The sequence below is a fragment of the Rhinopithecus bieti genome, unplaced genomic scaffold, assembly GCF_001698545.2.
Source record: "Rhinopithecus bieti isolate Rb0 unplaced genomic scaffold, ASM169854v2 scaffold_40368, whole genome shotgun sequence".
Lineage (NCBI taxonomy): Eukaryota > Metazoa > Chordata > Mammalia > Primates > Cercopithecidae > Rhinopithecus > Rhinopithecus bieti.
Window position 1 is genome coordinate 3,055,647 of NW_016817546.1, and position 19,715 is coordinate 3,075,361.

Genomic DNA, 19,715 nt, shown 5'->3' on the forward strand with positions numbered 1-19,715 from the left:
TTGAGCCACCGCGCCCGGCCTATTTTATTTTTTTGAGACGGAGTCTCAGTGTGTCACCAGGCTGGAGTGCAGTAGCGTGATCTCAGTTTACTGCAACCTCCGCCTCCCCAATTCAATCAATTCCTCTGTCTCAGCCTCCCGAGAAGCTGGGACTATAGACGCACGCCACCATGCCCAACTAATTTTTAGTATTTTAGTAGAGACAGGGTTTCACCATGTTGGCCTGGATGGTCTCCATCTTCTGACCTTGTGGTCCGCCCATCTCGGCCTCCCAAAATGCTGGGATTACAAGTGTGAGCCACGGCACCCGGCCTAATTTTTTGTATTTTTAGTAGAGACAGCGTTTCACCATGTTGGCCAAGCTAGTCTCAAACTCCTGACCTCAGGTCATCTGCCTGCCTTGGCCTCCCACAGTGCTGGGATTACAGGCCTGAGCCACTGCACCCAGCCTCTTTTTTTTTTTTTTTTTTAAGCCTGGAGTGCAGTGGATCGAACACGGCTCACTAGTCACTGCACCCTAGGCCTCCTGAGCTCAGGTGATCCTCCTGCCTCAGCCTTCCTAGTAGCCGGGACCACAGGCATGCACCAGCACACCCAGCTTATTTTGGGATTTTTTTGTTTTGTTTTGTTTTTGTTTTTTTGAGACGGAGTCTCACTCTGTCGCCCAGGCTGGAGTGCAGTGGCGCCATCTTGGCTCACTGCAAGCTCCGCCTTCTGGTTCACGCCATTCTCCTGCCTCAGCCTCCGAGTAGCTGGGACTACAGGCGCCCGCCACCACACCCGGCTAATTTTTTATATTTTTAGTAGAGACGGGGTTTCACTGTGTTAGCCAGGATGGTCTCAATCTCCTGACGCTGTCATCTGCCTTCCTCGGCCTCCCAAAGTGCTGGTTATTTTTGTATTTTTTGTAGAGAAGGGATTTTGCCACATTGCCCAGGCTCATCTTGAACTCCTGGTCTCAAACGATCTCCCCACCTCGGCCTCCCAAAGTGCTGGGATTACGGGCATGAGCCACCATGCACAGCCCAGTATATTCTTAGGAATTCTTTTTACCCTCTGATTTCTACCTTGCTCACTTCCATTTCCAGGAGATGGGAAAAATGAACATTCCACAAAATCTTGTTTTCAACTTTTAGTAACTTGAAAACTATGAATGTGTGTGAATCATTTGAAATCATTAATACTTCCTAGGCTATATATTTTCAGCGTTTCACATAGTGAATCTGACCCACACATAGAAGAATCAAATGAGTTTCTTGAGTTCATACTGGTAGAATACAAAGGTAATAGCTAGGCTGGGTGCAGTGGCTGACACCTGTAACCCCAGCACTTTGGGAGGCCAAGGCAGGCGGATCATGAGGTCAGGAGTTAGAGACCAGCCTTGCCAACACAGTGAAATCCCATCTCTACTAAAAAAATTAGCCAGGCATGGTGGCACGCACCTGTAGTCCCAGCTACTCAGGAGGCTGAAGCAGAAGAATCGCTTGAACCTGGGAGGCAGAGGTTGTGGTGAGCCGAGATGGCGCCACTGCACTCCAGCCTGGGCAGCAAGACTGTCTCAATAAATAAATAAATAAATAAATAATAAAGGTAATAGCTAAAGGCTGGGTGCTGTGGCTCACGCCTATAATCCCAGAACACTGGGAGGCCAAGGCAGATGGATCACTTGAGGTCAGCAGTTGGAGACTATCCTGGCCAACATGGCAAAACCACGTCTTTACAAAAAATACAAAAATGAGCTGGGCATGGTGACAGGTGCCTGTAATTCCAGCTACTCAGGAGGCTGAGGCAGGAGAATGGCTTGAACATGGGAGATGGAGGTTGCAGTGAGCTGAGATCGTGCTACTGCACTCCAGCCTGGGGGATAGAGCAAGACTGTCTCAAAAAAAAAAAAAGATAATAACTAACACTATATGTCAAACACTGTTTAAATGTTTTTACTTATACTATCTCATTTATGTATGTAAATGCATTTAATAAATAGAGAATAGTGCAACATGGCTTAAAGAAAAAACGTTTAGGTTGGGCACAATGGCTTATGCCTGTAATCCTGGCGGAGGCTGAGGTAGGCAGATCACCTGAGGTCAGGAGTTCAAGACCAGCCTGGCCAGCATGGTGAAACCCCATCTCTACAAAAAATGGAAAAAGTAGCCAGGTGTTGGGGTGCATGCCTATAATCCCAGCTACTCCAGAGGCTGAGGCAGGAGAATCACTTGAACTCAGGAGGTGGAGGCTGCAGTGAGCCGAGGTCGAGCCACTGCACTCCATCCTGGGCGACAGAGGGAGACTTCGTCTCAAAAAAAAAAAAAGGAAAAAAAAAGAAAAAGAAGTTATATATGGTGAGTGCATTATACACTATACCTTAGAAAACCTGGAATCTGAAAAAATCAGGGTATATGATACAAGAAAAGGCACAATAGCTGTGGACTTTATCGGGGCTAAGGGTTGTGTTCCTAAATATTCTTAAAGAAGAAAAAAGAATAACAACGCCTTTTTTTTTTTTTTTTTTTTGAGACAGAGTCTTGCTCTGTCCTCCATGCTCAAGTGCCACGATTTTGGCTCACTGCAACTTCCGCCTCCTGGGTTCAAGTGATTCTCCTGCCTCAGCCTCTGGAGTAGCTGGGATAATAGATGTGTGCCACCACGCTTAGCTAATTTTTGTATTTGTAGTAGAGATGGAGTTTCACCATGTTGGCCAGGCTGTAAACAGCCACTTCTAAAATGACCTTAGGGTCTGGCATGGTGGCTTATGCCTGTAATCTCAGCACTTTGGCTCAGCACCAAGGCTGGAGGATTGCTCGAGTCCAGGAGTTTAAGAGCAACCTGGGTATCACAGCGAAACCCCATCTGTACAAAAAATTTAAAAAATTACCCAAGTGTGTTGGCTCACGCCTGTAGTCCCAGCTCCTTGGGAGGCTGAGGTGGAAGGATCACCTGAGCCTGGGAGGCAGAGATTGCAGTTAGCTGAGATTGTGCCACTGTACTGCAGCCTGGGCAACAGAGGGAGATCCTGTCTCAAAAAGTAACATGGCCGGGCGAGGTGACTCATGCCTTGTAATCCCAGCACTCTGGGAGGCCAAGGCGGGTGGATCATCCGAGGTCAGGAATTTGAGACCAGCCTGACCAACATGGAGAAACCCTGTCTCTACTAAAAATACAAAAGTAGCCGAGAGTGGTGGCGCACGCCTGTAATCCCAGCCACTCAAGAAGCCTGAGGCGGAGAATCTGCTTTAACCCAGGAGGGCGGAGGTTCGCGGTGAAGCCGAGATTGCACCACTGCACTCAAAGCCTTGGGCCAAGAAGAGCGAAACTCCGTCTCAAAAAACAAAAAAAAAAAGGTGGCCGGGCGCGGTGGCTCAAGCCTGTAATCCAGCCTTTGGTAGGCAAGACGGGCGGTATCACGGGTCAGGAGACGAGACCTCCTGGCTAACACGGTGGAAACCCGTCTCTACTAAAAAATACAAAAAACTCAGCCGGGCCGAGGTGGCCGGGCGCCTGTAGTCCCAGCTACACTCGGGAGGCCTGAGGCACGCGCAATGGCTTAAACCCTCGGGACGGCGGAGCTTGCAGTGAGCTGAGAAACCGGCCACTGCACTCCAGCCCTGGCGACAGAGCGAGACTCCGTCTCAAAAAAAAAAAAAGTAACGATGATTTTAGTCACCTCTTGCTCTGTCTGCCTTAAATTAGAATTTAATACCAAAATTAAGTTGTTTTTTTAAATAATAATATTTGTTAAATAACATCACAGATTAAATCACTTTTTAATTTTTAGCCTCAGAATGTTCAGGTAAATCACATTATCTTAAGTTACTTAGGTAATGACCATTTTTGTAATTTAATTTTTTTTTTTTTTTTTTTTTTTTTGAGATGGAGTCTCACTCTGTTGCCCAGGCTGGAGTGCAGTGGCGCGATCTCGGCTCACTGCAACCTCCTCCTCCCGAGTTCAAGCTTGAAGTGTTTGAACCCGGAGGCAGAAGTTGCAATGAGCTCAGATCATGCCACTGCACTACAGAGTGAGACTCCGTCTCAAAAAACAAACAAAAAACATTTCATCTAGGTGGCTATGTTCATTTTGTTTTTGCTTGCCTGCATTCTCTTTCTGTATTACACGTACATTATCTGTTAAGTTCAAAATAAAATTAAGAATTCATATCTTGAGAAAAGAAGTATATCATTGATAACCCAGGCCTACCAGGCATGTGAAACCTTGTATATATATAGCTAAGTCAACAAAGGAATGTGGTGAGAAAAGAAAGGAACCAATTTAGACCCATCAGCTGTGTTAGGAATATTGAATAACCTACTAACCCAGGCATGCTATTTAGCTCTTTTTTTTTAGGGGTGGGGCAGGCAGAGTGGGAGCAGTGGAACAATGACAGCTCACTGTTACCTGGGCTTATGTGATCGTCCCACTTCAACCTCCCAAGTAGCTGAGACTACAGGTGCATGCCACCACACCTGGCTAATTTGAAAACTTGTTGAGACTCAAAATATTGGGTCTCACTATGTTGCCCAGGCTGGTCTCAAACTCCTGGCCTCAAGAAATCCTCTTGTCCCAGCCTCATCCTCCGAGTAACTGGGATTACAGGCGTGCGCGACCACACCCAGCTAATTTGTTTTATTTTTAGTAGAGACAGGGTTTCGCCATATTGGCCAGGCTGGTCCGGAACTCCCCATCTCAGGTGATCCACCCACCTCGGCCTCCCAAAGTGCTGGGATGACAGGCGTGAGCCACTGCGCCTGGCCGAAAATGTTAACTTCATAAATTTTTTTAGGCATATGAATACATATAACAATTTGGGTGATACAATTAGTTATCTGATTTTTCACTTTATAGCTTGAACATCTTTCCATTTAAATAAATACATCATTATTCAAGGCTACATAGTAAGACTGAAAAATGATATTTAAAATAACCCGTTATTGGGAATACAGAAGAACCGTACTCAATCCTCAACTATGGAAACATTATTGACTTAATCATTGGACTTATGCAAGATGGGTAAGCTGACCCGGGGGATGGGAGTTCATTTCCCTACAGACATTCCACTTCCTGGCTACTCAGGCTTTCTTGTCACAAAGCCTGTGCAAGGAAGCTATTGGCCCTGCTCCTGGGCCCAGGAATGCTGCCGCTGCCTTGAATAGCTGTGTGAACAGTCCTTCTATGGGCAACAGGCAGCCCGCCTGGGTACCTGAATGTTTTCTGATTTGGGCCTGTGCTGCCCATGCTCACCCTGAAATTCAGACCAGATGCATTCTTATGGCAAAATGACGTGAAACTTTAAGTAGAAGAGAAAGCCTGCGGTTCTCATTTCAGAGGTGGAATAAAAACAAAATGTCTTCTGGAAAGGCTGCGCGGACCTAGACCTCGCTGGAACCAGGGAATGATAGCCAGCTCCCCTGCGCCTGGCCTGCTCTGGGACCCACGTGGGCGGGCGCCTTCCTCAGGAATGCGTTCTCAAAGGCCCACCGGGTGTAGTGGGGGCTGGAAAATAGCACAAACTCAAGTGTCCTCTGCAAAGCAGCAGTCCTGGTGGTGAAACAGGGGTCTTTTCTAAAACTGAGCAAAGCCTACCTTCCACTGAAGAAAAAATGGCTTCCATGGAAGGGCTCTTTTTTCCCTACAAGTGACATTCAAAGAGGTGCTGTCTCTATGGGAGCTAAAACAAGGGCGATTCCTTCTTTCACCATTCTCCACCACAATACAAGTGAAGGGAGGACTGTGCTGAGTGGCATCATCTCCTAGTTTCAAGGCGGTCTCCCATCTGACTTTGAGCCCTCGCTCTTTATACCCAGTTCCCCTCTCATGGAGTCCGAGCAGCTGCTGCAGGGAGGCCCGGGAGCCCCTCGGGCGGGCAGCCCGGGAGCCAGCAGCTGCGCCGCAGGCTCTGAAACTACAACTGCGCCTGAAGCCGACTAAAGTTAACGCCTGTGTGGTAGAGTCAGAAGCTCCTGCAGGAACACAGGAATGGGGCCGACTACTGGAATCCGGGGCCGACTACTGGAATCCGGCCCCGAGTCACTTATAAATGCGCCAAGAAAAAAAGTCATCGAAAAACTTTATACGCGTTCTTGCTTTGGTCCAGAATGGTAAAAAGCCTATCCTTTGAGTGTGTCCCGTGATGGGGTTAACTAGCAACCCCTGAAACTAGTGAAACTCAAAAAGCAAAACAAAAAGCCATTGTACCCAGCCGCCCCAGGACCTGGGCCGGCGCCCTTGGGACGTCTGGCGTGAAAGGAGGGGTGGCTTTGGTTTCTGGGCCGAGCTCGCCTCTCCCGGGTTGGGTTCAGCAGCCCGGCCGGGTGGGTCATGGGCAACCCCGGGAGGCCCCCGGTCCCGGCGCACGGCGAGGCCGCCCTCGGAGCTGGCACTTGTCACTCACTGTCCCCGGCCCGGGTGTCAGCTGGAAGACGCGGAAGGGCGGAGGGAGGGAGCGGACGGCGGTGACTCATCCTGTGGAGCCGGGGGCGGGCGCTGCGCCGGTGGCAGGCGAGCCCGCGCTCGCGGGGGGCGGCAGCGCCGGGCACGGAGGGGTTAAGGGGGCGGTGCCGACGTCTCCCCGCCCATCCCGCCCCTCGAGGGCAGCGGCGCTCCGCCCTATTTATAGCAGCGGTGCCGGGCGCGTCGCGTTTCTCCGCAGGCCCCGGCCGCGGCGTCACTGGCAACCTAGCGAAGGTGCTATGGAGCGGCCGGCTCCCCTAGCCGTGCTGCCCTTCTCGGACCCCGCGCACGCCCTGAGCCTGCTGCGCGGCCTGAGCCAGCTCCGCGCCGAGCGCAAGTTCCTGGACGTGACCCTGGAGGCAGCGGGCGGGCGCGACTTCCCGGCGCACCGCGCGGTGCTGGCCGCCGCCAGCCCCTACTTCCGCGCCATGTTCGCGGGGCAGCTGCGCGAGAGCCGCGCCGAGCGGGTGCGCCTGCACGGAGTGCCTCCCGACATGCTGCAGCTGCTGCTGGACTTCAGCTACACGGGCCGCGTGGCGGTAAGCGGCGACAACGCCGAGCCGCTGCTGCGCGCCGCGGACCTGCTGCAGTTCCCGGCCGTGAAGGAGGCGTGCGGCGCCTTCCTGCAGCAGCAGCTCGACCTGGCCAACTGCCTGGACATGCAGGACTTCGCCGAGGCCTTCAGCTGCTCGGGGCTGGCGAGCGCGGCGCAGCGCTTCATCCTGCGCCACGTGGGCGAGCTGGGTGCCGAGCAGCTGGAGCGGCTGCCACTGGCGCGCCTGCTGCGCTACCTGCGGGACGACGGGCTGTGTGTGCCCAAGGAGGAGGCCGCCTACCAGCTGGCGCTACGCTGGGTCCGCGCTGACCCGCCGCGCCGCGCCGCCCACTGGCCGCAGCTGCTGGAGGCCGTGCGCCTGCCCTTCGTGCGCCGCTTCTACCTGCTGGCGCACGTCGAGGCCGAGCCGCTGGTGGCGCGCTGCCCACCCTGCCTGCGCCTGCTGCGCGAGGCGCGCGACTTCCAGGCGGCGCGCTAGACCGCCACGACCGGCGGGCCCTGCCCACCGAATGGCGTCTCGCCCCTCGCACCGGTCCTCGCCGAGATCCTCGTGCCTAGTGGGTTTGGGCTGCGACCAGGACTGTGACGAGCTGGTCACTGCGACCGCGTACACCCGCAGACGGGCCAGTGGCGCTACCTGGCCGAGTTCCCAGACACCTGCGGGGCTACAGCATCGTGGCGCTGGGCAATGACATCTACGTGACGGGTGAGTGAGCCAGGGGCTGGCTAGGCTCTCTGGGGTTAAGCCCCGCCAGTACGGGAGCCCAGCTACTCGCGGGGGAAACGCACAGAGCCTGGAATCCTAGGGCCGCACCTGAGTCCATGCTGGGGCCCTGGTGACTACATTTATCTGGGCTATACTTTCAACCTTGAAGAAGGGCCCCTTGTGTGAGCCGGGACAAGTAGCTGCTTGTGGGTCTCTGTGTCCCGTGCGGCTGGGGCTGCCAGGCTGAGCCAACTCCGTGCCCCGGAGGTGCCTCCCCACTTGGCTGGAAGATACTGGGGCATTCACCCCGCACAATGGGTGCTTTCTTTTTCTGCTTAAGGAATCCAGGGACAGGCAGGAGGCCGACGCCCGGTGAGGCATCTGTTCCCCACAAGCCGGGGAATTTCTCTCTCCCTGGTGAGCCACACCGGGCCCCCTGACTCACTCTTTGTCACCGGTGACAAAGTTCCCTTGGGCTTGCACCTAGGCTCTGTGCTCTGGTCACATGGTGTTTAGGCTGAATTCCCCGGAGACGGTAAACATGGTCACATGTTAAGAGGTTTCTTCCAGTTACTTGGCCCAAACACCAAAACACTGCCGAGTCATGGTAGGCGGGTCCCAATCCGCCTGAGTTTGGGCTTCTACAGTTTTTATTAAAGATAAATCCCAGTTCAAACCCGAGGCTACCTCCTTTGCTGGGGTGAGGAAGGGCGGTCTCTGTGACTGCTATATAAGGAAAGAACCCACCAGGCAGGCATGTGAGGCGGTTATCAGGCAAGGAGGTGGGGACTGGGATGTCACAGCGGCCGTGCCCAGCCTTGCTTGTTCGCGAGAGAGCCCACTCTGGGACGTGCTCCGAGTTCCCGTGGGGCTCTGAGGTGTCAGGGGACAGTTGCTGGGCTCTGTTGCCACAGCTTCCTTAGCCTGCAGCTCTGAGTCCAGCCTCTACTGGATTCTGCCGGAATCTGTGCCTCTTTTCAATCCGAGGTTGTCCCCAAGTTGATTGGGGACTGTGTCCCTCCCCTCTCCCCAAAGTCTGACTAGTGGCTTTGAGCAGAGAATTCCTTCCCAGAACTGGTGAGACTGGCCCCAGCTTTCTGCACACCCTTCCATAAATGTCCCAGCAGAGCAGTTAATCCTTCGGGTTTAGGCAGGTGGCTGGGTCATTCCTTTCAGCTGCCTTTCACACAGCTCCATGGAAGAGAGTAGGCCGGCAGAGCTCACTTCCTAAGAACAAGAACTTGCTCTTCTCGCTTTAGCGCTCAGGGCTGTGAAACAGAATGTCCTGTATGCTGTGTCCTGTGGCGCCAGCCTGGGAGGCCAAGGGGTACACCCCCAGGATGCTTGGGTTCCCTTCATGTCCTGGGGTTTCTAATAGACCTGGTGTAATTTATGATTACAGCCAGTACTACTTTTATTTTAGCTTTTATTGAAGTTAAAAATACAGGGCCGGGCGCAGTGGCTCTTTGTAATTCCAGCACTTTGGGAGATCAAGGTGGGTGGATCTCTTCAGCTCAGGAGTTCAAGACCAGCCTGGGCAACATGGCGAAACCCCATCTGTACAAAAAACATAAAAATTAGCCGGGTGTGGCGGCGCTTCCCTGTTGTCCCAGCTACTCGGGAGGCTGAGGTGGGAGGATTGCTTGATCCCAGGAGGTGGAGATTGCAGTAAGCTGAGATCATGCCACTGCACTCCAGCCTGGGTGACAGGCAAGACTCTCTCTCAAAAGTTAATAATAATAATACAGGTAGAAGAGTATGTATGTACATGTGTGTGTATATGTGTGTGTGTGTATATATATATATACGTATATAAAATGCTTACACAGCTTAATGGATTTTTCTAAACCAAACACAGCTTTGTAACCTGCACCAGAATCAAGTGGCCTCGCAGTGTAGTGTTAGGTCTCTTGCTTACAGCAGGAAGTGGGTTTGCGCTCATCTTGTCCTGACAGAACCTTGCTTAGAGGGTGCCCAGGAAGCCTAGGAGTTAGTGAGCAAGTCCCTGTGCACCCTACTGACAAGCTCTGTGGCTCCCCAGGAGAACTGTCCCAAGGCCCAGGGCTTTGGTCTGCTGATGTGTATGCATGGCTGTGGGGCGGTGTCGAGAGGAGGCTGCTGGATTCTTCACCATGGCACCCAAGACCTTTGTTTGGTAGAGGCTTGGTGGCAGTCATCTTGCTGGGCAGTGGTCAGCGTGTGCTTTGCCTTAGCCACAGCATGGGGCCTGGGCCTTGGGGAGAGGATGTGTGTCGGGGTGAAGCCCAGTGATGTTAATTCCTCCCAAGAGAGAGGCCCTCGCTGAAGTTTGGGAGGGTGCAGTTGGGTGACTCACCTCGAGTGGGCTGACGATCTGTCCATCATGCGTCCTGGCAGGTGGGTCCGATGGCTCCCGGCTCTATGACTGCGTGTGGAGGTACAACTCGAGCGTGAACGAGTGGGCAGAGGTGGCACCCATGCTGAAGGCCCGCGAATACCACAGCTCCTCTGTGCTGGACGGACTGCTGTATGTGGTAGCCGCCGACAGCACCGAGCGCTATGATCACACCACCGACTCCTGGGAGGCCCTGCAGCCCATGACCTACCCCATGGACAACTGCTCCACCACCGCCTGCCGTGGCCGGCTCTATGCCATCGGCTCCCTGGCCGGCAAGGAGACCATGGTGGATGACAGTTGCTGACGCCAGGACACCGACTTGTGGTCGCTGGTGGTGTGCGGCAGCCTCCGCCCTGGTCTTCGCTCCCCAAGACTGTGACTCTAAATGGATACATGTACTTTGTCAGACGTGAGTTCCAGGTGCCGAGCCCTACTGTGTGGTTTGGCGGACTCTTACCCAGGGCATGTGCTGAGCACATCATGACTGTTCTCCCTTTCTACAGATGAGAAACTGAGGTCTAGCTGGGGTCAGAGGCTGGGTCTGGCATCTTTTTTGTTTTTGTTTTTGATTGTTTTGTTTTGTTTTCAGACAGAGTCTAGCTCGTCGCTCAGGACAGGCTGGAGTGCCAGTGGCGCCATCGTCGGCTCACTACAAGCTCCGCCTCCCGGGTTCTTGGCTTCTTGCCTGCCCTCAGCCTCCAGAGTAGCTGGGACTACAGGCGGCCCCCACCACGCCGGGCTAATTTTGTTGTATCTTTAGTAGAGATGGGGTTTCACTATGTTAGCCAGGATGGTTTCGATCTCCTTGACCTCGTAATCAGTACGCCTCAGCCTCCTAAAGTACTGGGATTACAGGCATGAGCCACCGCGCCCAGCCTTTTTTTTTTTTTTTTTTTTTTTTTTTTTTTTTTGAGACGAGAGTTTCACTTTTGTTGCCCAAGCTGGAGTACAGTGGCGCAATCTTGGCTCACTGCAACCTCTGCCTCCCGGGTTCAAGCCATTCTCCTGCCTCAGCCTGCCAAGTAGCTGGGATTATAGGTATGCACCACCACACCCGGCTAATTTTTGTATTTTTAGTAGAGACAGAGTTTCTCCATGTTGGTCAGGCTGGTCTAGAACTTCTGACCTCATATGATCCGCCTGCCTCAGCCTCCTAAAGTGCAGGGATTATAGGCATGAGCCACAGCTCCTGGCTTTGTTTTTTTCTTGGAAATGAAACAATTTTTTTTTTTTTTTTTTTTTAAGATAGAGTCTCGCTCTGTCGCCAGGCTGGAGTGCAGTGGTGCAGTCGTGGCCCACTGCAGCCTCGACCTCCTGGGCTCAAGCAGTCCTCCCACCTCAGCCTCCCAGGTAGCTGGGACCGCAGACATGCGCCACCACACCTGGCTAAGTTTTTGTAGAGACAGGGTCTCGCTGTATTGCCCAGGCTGGTCTCAAAATTCCTGGCCTCAAATGATCCTCCCGCATTTCCCGCCTCCCAGAGTGCGGGGATTGTAGGCGTGAGCCCCACATCCAGCCAGGCCGGGTGTTTCGGAGCCCAGACTGCTTGTTCCATTCCTTTGGGTGTAAGGAAAACCCCAGGCTTTCTTTTAAGGGATTTCACGGGTGGTGGAGTTGGGCTTTTCCAGCAAGAGCAGGCTGTAGCCTGGGCAGCACGGAGCAGAGACAGGCAGCCTGTGGGTCATCATGTGTCTCCTGGCCTTGATGACTTCTCTGGTCACAGCCAAATGCTGCCTCTGACTGGTTGGTGGGCATCAATGATGGCACGGGGCAGACCCTGCCTGCTATCCTCTGCTGCTTGTTCACACATCCTGCTGCTCCCTCCCAGCCTAGAGCCTGCCTGAAGCTCTGGGTCCAGGTGGGCAGGGGAGGAACTGAATGACAGTCCCCACTGTGCCCTTTTGGTCTGGGGCTTTGCATGAGGAGCTTGGGGGATATGAGCTCCCTGCTCCTCGGCCTCCTGCCTCATACTGCCAGAGCCGCCCTGGCCTTGGCGTATGCCCCACCGTCCCCCCAGACAGGAGGCTCCTTACCAGGCTTTTGGAGGGACCACCAAGAAGAACAGGGGTGGCATTTCTTCTCATGCAAGTAGCTGGGCACCACCATGTGCCCAGAACCAATGGTCTTGCTCTGAGAAAGCCCTGAAATCTCAGCCAGCTCTGGTCCCATTATGAAACATCATCTGGCCCTTTGCCCAGCTCTCCCTCCCTCAAGTTGTGAAGGTGTCTTCAAAGAGGGGGTGGAGATGGCTCTAAATATAACTTATCAGAGCGCCAGAGCCTTCCTTTCAGCCTCTAGGCAGTGGTTCCAGGCCCTGTGCCTTTGAGAGTCCTCCTCCCCTCCCCCATCTGTCCCCAGGGAGGTCTACCTGCTGGGTTAACCTTCCCACAGGGAAGCATGAGGGTCTGCCTCCCACCATCCCCCCACCCCACCCACTGCTAGCCTTTACAGGGGTTTCCTAAGCCACCTGCGCATGTGGGAGGAAGCAGTGCTCTGGAAAGGCTGCATCCGTTCATCTTACTAATGTGACCTGTGTCAGAGGACAGAGGAGGGGCGCCCAGGCTCAGCCTGAGTGGAGGCTGCTTGAGCCCGAAAGAGAAGGCTAGGCATGCAGGGGCCCTGCCTCTCACTTTGGGATCAAGACCCTTCAACTTCATCTGGTCCCCCCAGGGTATTTGGCCCAGTGTCACCTTGTCTGTGCACTTTGACTCTTCAAGAGCCACATAACCCTCTGCCCAGAACACCACCTGTCTTTGGGCAGCTTGTGCCTAGGATGTGCCATTTTCAGGGAGGCCACAGCCTCAGCCATTGTCCATGTGACCCACAAATGACCTGGGCCTCCCTCCCCTTGGTTCTGGTACAAGATGGTTCCTTGGCTGGGGTGTAATAGCGCCCTCTGGGAATGCTGGCGAGCTCTGTCCAGCCTCTGGGCTGTGGTTTGCAAGTCTCTGCTGGGGAAAGAGAAGGCAGCCTAGCAGGTTCCAGTGTTTAATCATCACCACCACCACCACTATAGGGCCCCCAAACTGAGGGTGGCTTTGACATTTTGAAATGATTGGAGGCAAGAAATCAAGACAAGAATAACATTTCAAGTTAGACGAGATGTAAATGTCTGTCCATGGATAAAGTTTTCTTGGCTCACAGCCAGCCTTGTGTCTATGCGTTGTCTGGCTGGTTTTGTGCGGCAGTGGCAGGTTCACAACTACTATTATTTGTCTTGTAGTATCTTTGCATTTCTTTTTTTTTTTTGTTTTTGCGACGCAGTCTCACTGTCACCCAGGCTGGAGTGCAATGGCACACTCTTGACTCACTGCAATCTCCGCCTCCCAGGTTCAAGCAATTCTCCTGCCTCAGCTACCTGGGTTCAAGCGATTTTCCTGCCTCAGCCTCCCGAGCAGCTGGTATTACAGGCACACGCCACCACACCTGGCTCATTTTTGTATTTTTAGTAGAGATGGGGTTTCACCATGTTGGCCAGGCTGGTCTCGAACTCCTGACCTCAGGCACTCCACCCGCCTCAGCCTCCCAAAGGGCTGCATTGCAGGCGTGAGCCACAGTGCCTGGCCTGTATCTTGGCTTTTCAAGGCTGTGCCTTTGAGCCTTTTACTCTGGGGATATAAAGGGTGTCAGATGAAGTTGAAGGGTCTTGACCCCAAAGTGAGAGGCACTTGAATATGGTAGTGAACAGGACAGGGTCAGGGCTCACGGTGATATTGGGGACAGTGGCAAGGAGTGTTCCAGGGCACTTGAGGATGTACAGTGGAGCAAGGAGCCTTTTTTAAGATCTGAAGGGAGCTGCTGTAGCCTTGGGGGGTGGGGGACAGCCACCTTGGTACTGGGTGATGGGGAGGCACTGAGTGGGCTTCAAGTACTCAGAAGCCTGATCTTCAGGTTTGGGAGTGAGGATTCTGGCCCTGGAGGCCTGGCCGAGTGGGCACAGGGGGCTGAAATTGGCTCCTGAGAGCTGGGGATGAAGCCTACCTTGCAAGGGTGCTGCTGGATGGCATCAGAAAGATCCAGGTCACTGGAGGAGTCAGTGACTCAGGGGAGGACTCCACTCCAGAGTTGCACACCTGAGGGCACTTCCTCCTGGCTCTGAGCAGTCGTCCTCCTGCTGCCCCCTCCACAGGGACGACTCCGCCGAGGTGGACGTGTACAACCCGACGAAGAACGAATGGGACAAGATCCCGTCCATGAATCAGGTAAATGCAGGCGGGCCAGCGTTGGAAGCACAGGCTGGTCCTGATTTTGCAACCCCAGTGTCATGATGAGTGTTTGGGATCCACAGCCATGATGGGTGGGTCTCATTTCAGTTAATAGAAGGCTGCTCTTATCCTCATTCTGCACTTGAGGCTCACTCCCTGAGACATAGACGTTCAGTAATATCCCAGGATGACACAGCTTAGCATGCATTTGAGCAGTGTTTACTGAGTATCTACTCACAGCAGAAGGAAGTGAGGGAGCAAGGCATGCAGTCATCTGGAGTCACCTGTTCCAGAGAGGGACAGCAGGTACAGAGGCCCTGCACCAGGGTACCCTGGTGTGTTCTTGGGTACACCAGCAGCCAGTGCGGCCGGAGCAGTGTCAGCATGAGGTCTGTGACCTACCTTTTTTATTTTTATTTATTTATTTTTGAGGCAGAGTCTGTGTCACCCAGGCTGGAGTGCAGTGGCTCAATTTTGGCTCACTGCAAGCTCCGCCTCCCAGGTTCACGCCATTCTCCTGCCCCAGCCTCCCGAGTAGGTGGGTCTATGGGCGCCCATGACTGCGCCCAGCTAATTTTTTGTATTTTTAGTAGAGATGGGGTTTCACCGTGTTAATCAGGATGGTCTTGATCTTCTGACCTCGTGATCCCCCCGCCTCAGCCTCCCAAAGTGCTGGGATTACAGGCATGAGCCACCGCACCTGGCCTTACCTTTTTTATTTTTGAGACAGGGTCTTGCTCTGTCACCCAGGCTGGAGTGCAGTGGTGCAATCATGGCTCACCGCAGCCTCTACCTCCTGGACTCAGGCAGTCCTCCCACCGCACCTTGAATAGCTGAGACTACAGGCGTGTGCCACCACACCCAGTTATTTTATTTTTTTTCTCATATGTAGATACTAAAGAATATTCTTAAAATTTTTGTAGAGGCAAGGTCTTGCTGTGTTACCCAGGCTGGTCTCAAACTCCTGGCCTCAAATGACCCTCCTGTCTCAGCCTCCCAAAGTGCTGGGATTACAGGCGTGAACCACCATGCCCAGCTGGTTCCTGAGGAACTCACTGGGAATACTGCTTTTTTCTTTTTTTTTTTTTCTTTTGAGACAGAGTCTCGCTCTGTCGCTCAGGCTGGGGTGCAGTGGCGCGATCTCGGCTCACTGCAAGCTCCATCTCCCAGGTTCCCACCGTTCTCCTACCTCAACCTCCCGAGTAGCTGGGACTACAGGCGCCCACCACCACGCCCAGCTAATTTTGTTTTTGTATTTTTAGTAGAGAGGGGATTTCACTGTGTTAGCCAGATGGTCTGGATCTCCTGACCTTTTGATCCCACCCGGCTCAGCCTCCCAAAGTGCTGGGATTACAGGCGTGAGCCACCATGCCCAGCCCACTGTGGGAATACTTCTATTAAGCACCTACTGTGTGTTCTGAATAGGACAGCCAGGGTCCACTCCTTCTCTCTGGGCTTGTTGAGAAGAGGGGTGCCCTACCTGACAGTGTGATGGGATGGGGAGGCCTCAATGCCATTTGGCCATGTGAGCAATCTCAGTCCAAGGTACACATTATACTGCCTACAGCCTTCTTTCCTCTGTCTTTTAACGTTTCCAAACCCACACTCTGTGATATCTAGCCTCACAGCTTACACCGCAGCTTAATGTCCTTGCAGTTAAGATACCCAGCTTTCTGTTTTCCCCACAGTAAGCTGCACATAGTCATAGCGAATTTGGGAAAGATGGAAGGAATCATCCAGCCTTGTGGTTCAGAGCCCAGCTCTGCCAGAGTCAGCCATGCAAGCCTCAGTTTTCCCATCTGTAACATGGGGAGAAGAGCACTGCCCAGCCCAGAGGGCCACTGCAGAGATTCTGAGAGAGAACCTAGGAAGCACTGCTCAGCACCACCTGCACACGGGGAGGCCTGGCGCTGCAGCGGGCACCCTCATCACCATAGGGAAGGCCCAGCTGCCCCCGGGGAGGCCTGTTCTCCTAGGCAGGGTGTGGGAAAGGAGTTGGCCTCTGCTGCTTTCTGGGAGAGCCAAGGCCACCCCATGGGGTGCTGACAGGGAAGCCTTGTCTCCAGTGGTTCCCCAGGTGGGGACTTGCCCTACCCCCTCCTCTGACCTCCACTCACTCATCCCTTTGACCCACAGGTGCACGTTGGGGGCAGCCTGGCCGTCCTTGGGGGAAAGCTGTACGTCTCTGGGGGATATGACAATACATTTGAACTCTCGGACGTGGTAGAGGCCTATGACCCAGAGACTCGCGCATGGAGCGTGGTGGGGCGGCTCCCAGAACCCACCTTCTGGCATGGCAGCGTCAGCATCTTCCGCCAGTTCATGCCCCAGAGCTTCTCAGGTGGGCGCGGCTTCGAGTTGGACAGTGGCAGCAATGACATGGACCCGGGCCGACCCCGGCCGCCGCGGGACCCTGACGAGCTGCACTAGCCCCGGTCTGGCCCTGCATGGGCCTTGGTGCAGGTAACTGGCACCTCTGCGGGGCATTGCCCCACTCCTTTGTGCACGAGGACAGGTTGGGCTCACAGGAGGAGCACAGGCTCTTGGGTGGCCGAGCAAGCCCAGGATCCATTACCTGGAAAGTTTCTGTGCCTTGAGAGCCTAAATCTGAGGCCATCGGGAACGCTCTTTCCGCAGTTGAGAAAGAGCTACCTTCCTGCTGGCACATGTTTCTGGGTCTTGGAGGTCACCCCCACCCTGCGGATCACAGCTCACCCACGAGGCGCACACCCCTCCTGCTGCTGTCATCTGCACCTACTTGCTCCCACGTTGGGAGAGGAGGACAACTTGGGAGGGATGCGTGAAGGGAGGAGGGGCCCTCCCATGAGGCTGAGGATGGCCTGAACCTGGAGCAGCAGACCAGGCACCAGGCAGAGGCTGAAGTGGGGTCCCAAATTCCACATCCAGAGGTGTGGGGAGCCTGCCTCCCTAGCTCCTGGCCCCTGCCAAGGGCTTACATCAAAACACCGCGGAGTGCGGGTCTCCAGAGGCTGCACCCAGGACAATGGGACATGAGCAGGGGTGTGGGCTGGGAGGGTGAAGAGGATGTGGCCATATCAGATGCTGGACCTCCCCAGCCATAGCCCCCCGCTCCCGCCCCCTGACTGGCTGTTGTGTCCTCACCTCTCACCCTATCCTTCACCGGCCTGGGACAGAAGCCCAGGGGAGGTTTCAGCGCTCCTGAAAGGTCATAGCTCCTTCCCAGGAGGCGGTCATTGACACCCAGCCAAGCAGACAGCTGCGGGTGCCCGAGCCCTTGCTGGACCTGCGCATGAAGAGTCCCACCACTTTCAAAGGAAGTCCTGGGTAGGAGGTGGCCTTGGTGGTTGGTTCCAAAGTGGAAAATGCTTGCAGTGTGACCTTAGAAGAAGAAGTGGGAAGAAGAGGAAGCTCTACAGGGTCAGCTTTGTTCCATTTTTCGAGTCTAGAAAGTCCTGTTGCCAAAGCTTTCTGCAGGAGCTCCTGGGCGAATGCCGCAGCTTGGCGGCCCCTGGTTTTCTTAGAAATGGTCAGTTTCCCCTCAAAGTACCCAAAGTAGCCTTGGCTTGAGTTTTTGTCCTTGCCTCCCTTTTCAGAGAAGAGGGCGTTTAGACTGCATCTTCCTCGTTAAAGAAAATTAAAGCAAATGTGTGTTGCCTTTTCTAGTGAACTAACTTGTAGAGAAGTTCTCAGCAGGAAGACAGTCTTAGCACTGTCGCTTAGCAGATTGCACTTAAGACCCTTGTGCTGGCCAGATGGCATGGCTGGTTGCCTTAATATGTACCCTAGGAAGGGCTAGGGGACATCTGACAGGGCTGCCTGGCCTCTCCCTCGTGCTCTTGAAGAGCCCAGTCCATACACTGTGGATGTCATTGCTGTCGGGTTAGAAAGTCTTGTCCTAGAACGCCCTGGCTGGTGTGGTTACAGTTCGTGGCGGCTCTTCTCCCTTGAGTCATGGTCATCTCCCAGCACCTGCTGTGTACCAGGTGCTGGTCGGAAGGCTGAGGATGGGGGCCCAGCACTGTCCAGGCCTGCTGGGACCTGGCTGGGAGTCCTGTGGGCAGCGTGGAACATGCAGCTGGGCTTCCTGTGACCAGGCGCCCTCTGGCACGGTTGCTTGCCCTGTGCCCTGGGCCTTTTCCTGCCTTCCTCCTTCCTCTGCTCCCTTGGGGCTACCCCTTGGCCTCTCCTGGTCTGTGCAAACTCCCTCAGGGAGCTTCCCTGCCCTGGAGCACTCACTTAACTTCCTAGGGGGCTGCTGAGCCCATCCAGAGGTTGTTGGAGCTCAGTGGGGCAGCTTGTCTCCCTTGGCAGCAGGGGCATAAGGGCTGGGTTTGGCCATACAAGGTTGGCTATGCCCTCAATCCCTGACTGTCCCAGGCACTGAGCTCAGCACCCAAGGAAGGACATGCTGTCCAGACTATGTGATGACTGCCGGCACAGGGCATCTCGGGCAGGCTGGGCTGTGAGGCCTTGCCTCTGTGGAAGAGAACTCTGGGTTCCTGTTTTCTCACTCACTCTTTGTGGCTTTGCTGTGGTTGGCAGCTGCCGTACTCCAGGCCTGTGGTGGCCACTCAGACCGGCTGTGGTGCGAGCCAGTGCAGGAGAGCTGGGTTTGGGATTGTGCCCTTTCCTGTGTCTGTCCTCTGGACCTGCCCAGGTCTCCACCATCAGGATCCCGTCTTTGGGTTTAGAAGACCAAGTATGGGGAAGAGCAGGCACCAGCCTCTGCAGCAATGGATCCCTCTAGCCTGTGGACACCAGCTGGGGGATCCAAGGTCAGGCCCTCTCCTTTCCCCAGCTCCCCTCTGCTGTGGGTTCTGGGCTCTCATGTCCCCACCACTTAAGGATGTCTTCACACTGACTTCAGGACAGATGCTGGGAAGCCTGAGCATGGCCACGTGTTATGTGTACAGAATTTTGTCAACAGCACAAATTAAGTTATGTAAACACAGTGACTGGTATTTAATGCTGATCTACTATAAGGTATTCTATATTTATACGACTTTAGAGACGCGTATGTAATAAAGGACACCCTCCCTGCAGTGTCCACAGGGTCGGGCAAGTTGACATATTTATTTTTGTCTATTCTGTAGGCTTCCATGTCCAGAATCCTGCTTAAGGTTTTGGGGTACCTTCAGTACTTTTTGCAATAAAAGTATTTCCTATCCATTTGGGGTCACTGCCTTTGTCCTCCTGCTACTGTCTTCTGGGACTCCTTTGGGCTGAGGCCAGATGTCGGGGGAATAGGCAGCATGGAGTCCAGGGCTCACACTGAGGGTCTTCAAAAGCCTTCCAGGCCCTTTCTCATCTCAGATTGTAGCAAGAGATGAAGCACTGGAAAAGACATGCCCGAGAGGCAGGGTGTGGTGGCTCACACCTGAGATCCCAGTGCTTTGGGAGGCTGAGAAGGAAGGATCACTTGAGCCCAGGGGTTCAAGACCACCCTG

The 19,715-nt window shown here is 54.0% G+C and overlaps 1 protein-coding gene across 1 annotated transcript in view; it reads left to right on the plus strand.

Annotated features, from left to right (window-relative positions):
• KLHL21 (kelch like family member 21) overlaps positions 1–19,437 on the plus strand; it is a 24,636-nt gene extending 5,199 nt beyond the window's left edge. The window contains 8 exon segments of the mRNA XM_017856035.1: positions 4,838–7,551; positions 7,553–7,607; positions 7,610–7,657; positions 7,660–7,704; positions 10,081–10,425; positions 10,428–10,494; positions 14,211–14,283; positions 16,423–19,437. Coding sequence (XP_017711524.1) covers positions 6,682–7,551; positions 7,553–7,607; positions 7,610–7,657; positions 7,660–7,704; positions 10,081–10,425; positions 10,428–10,494; positions 14,211–14,283; positions 16,423–16,716 — 1,797 coding nt within the window. The 5' untranslated portion in view covers positions 4,838–6,681 and the 3' untranslated portion in view covers positions 16,717–19,437.
• Positions 19,438–19,715: the final 278 nt, after the last annotated feature.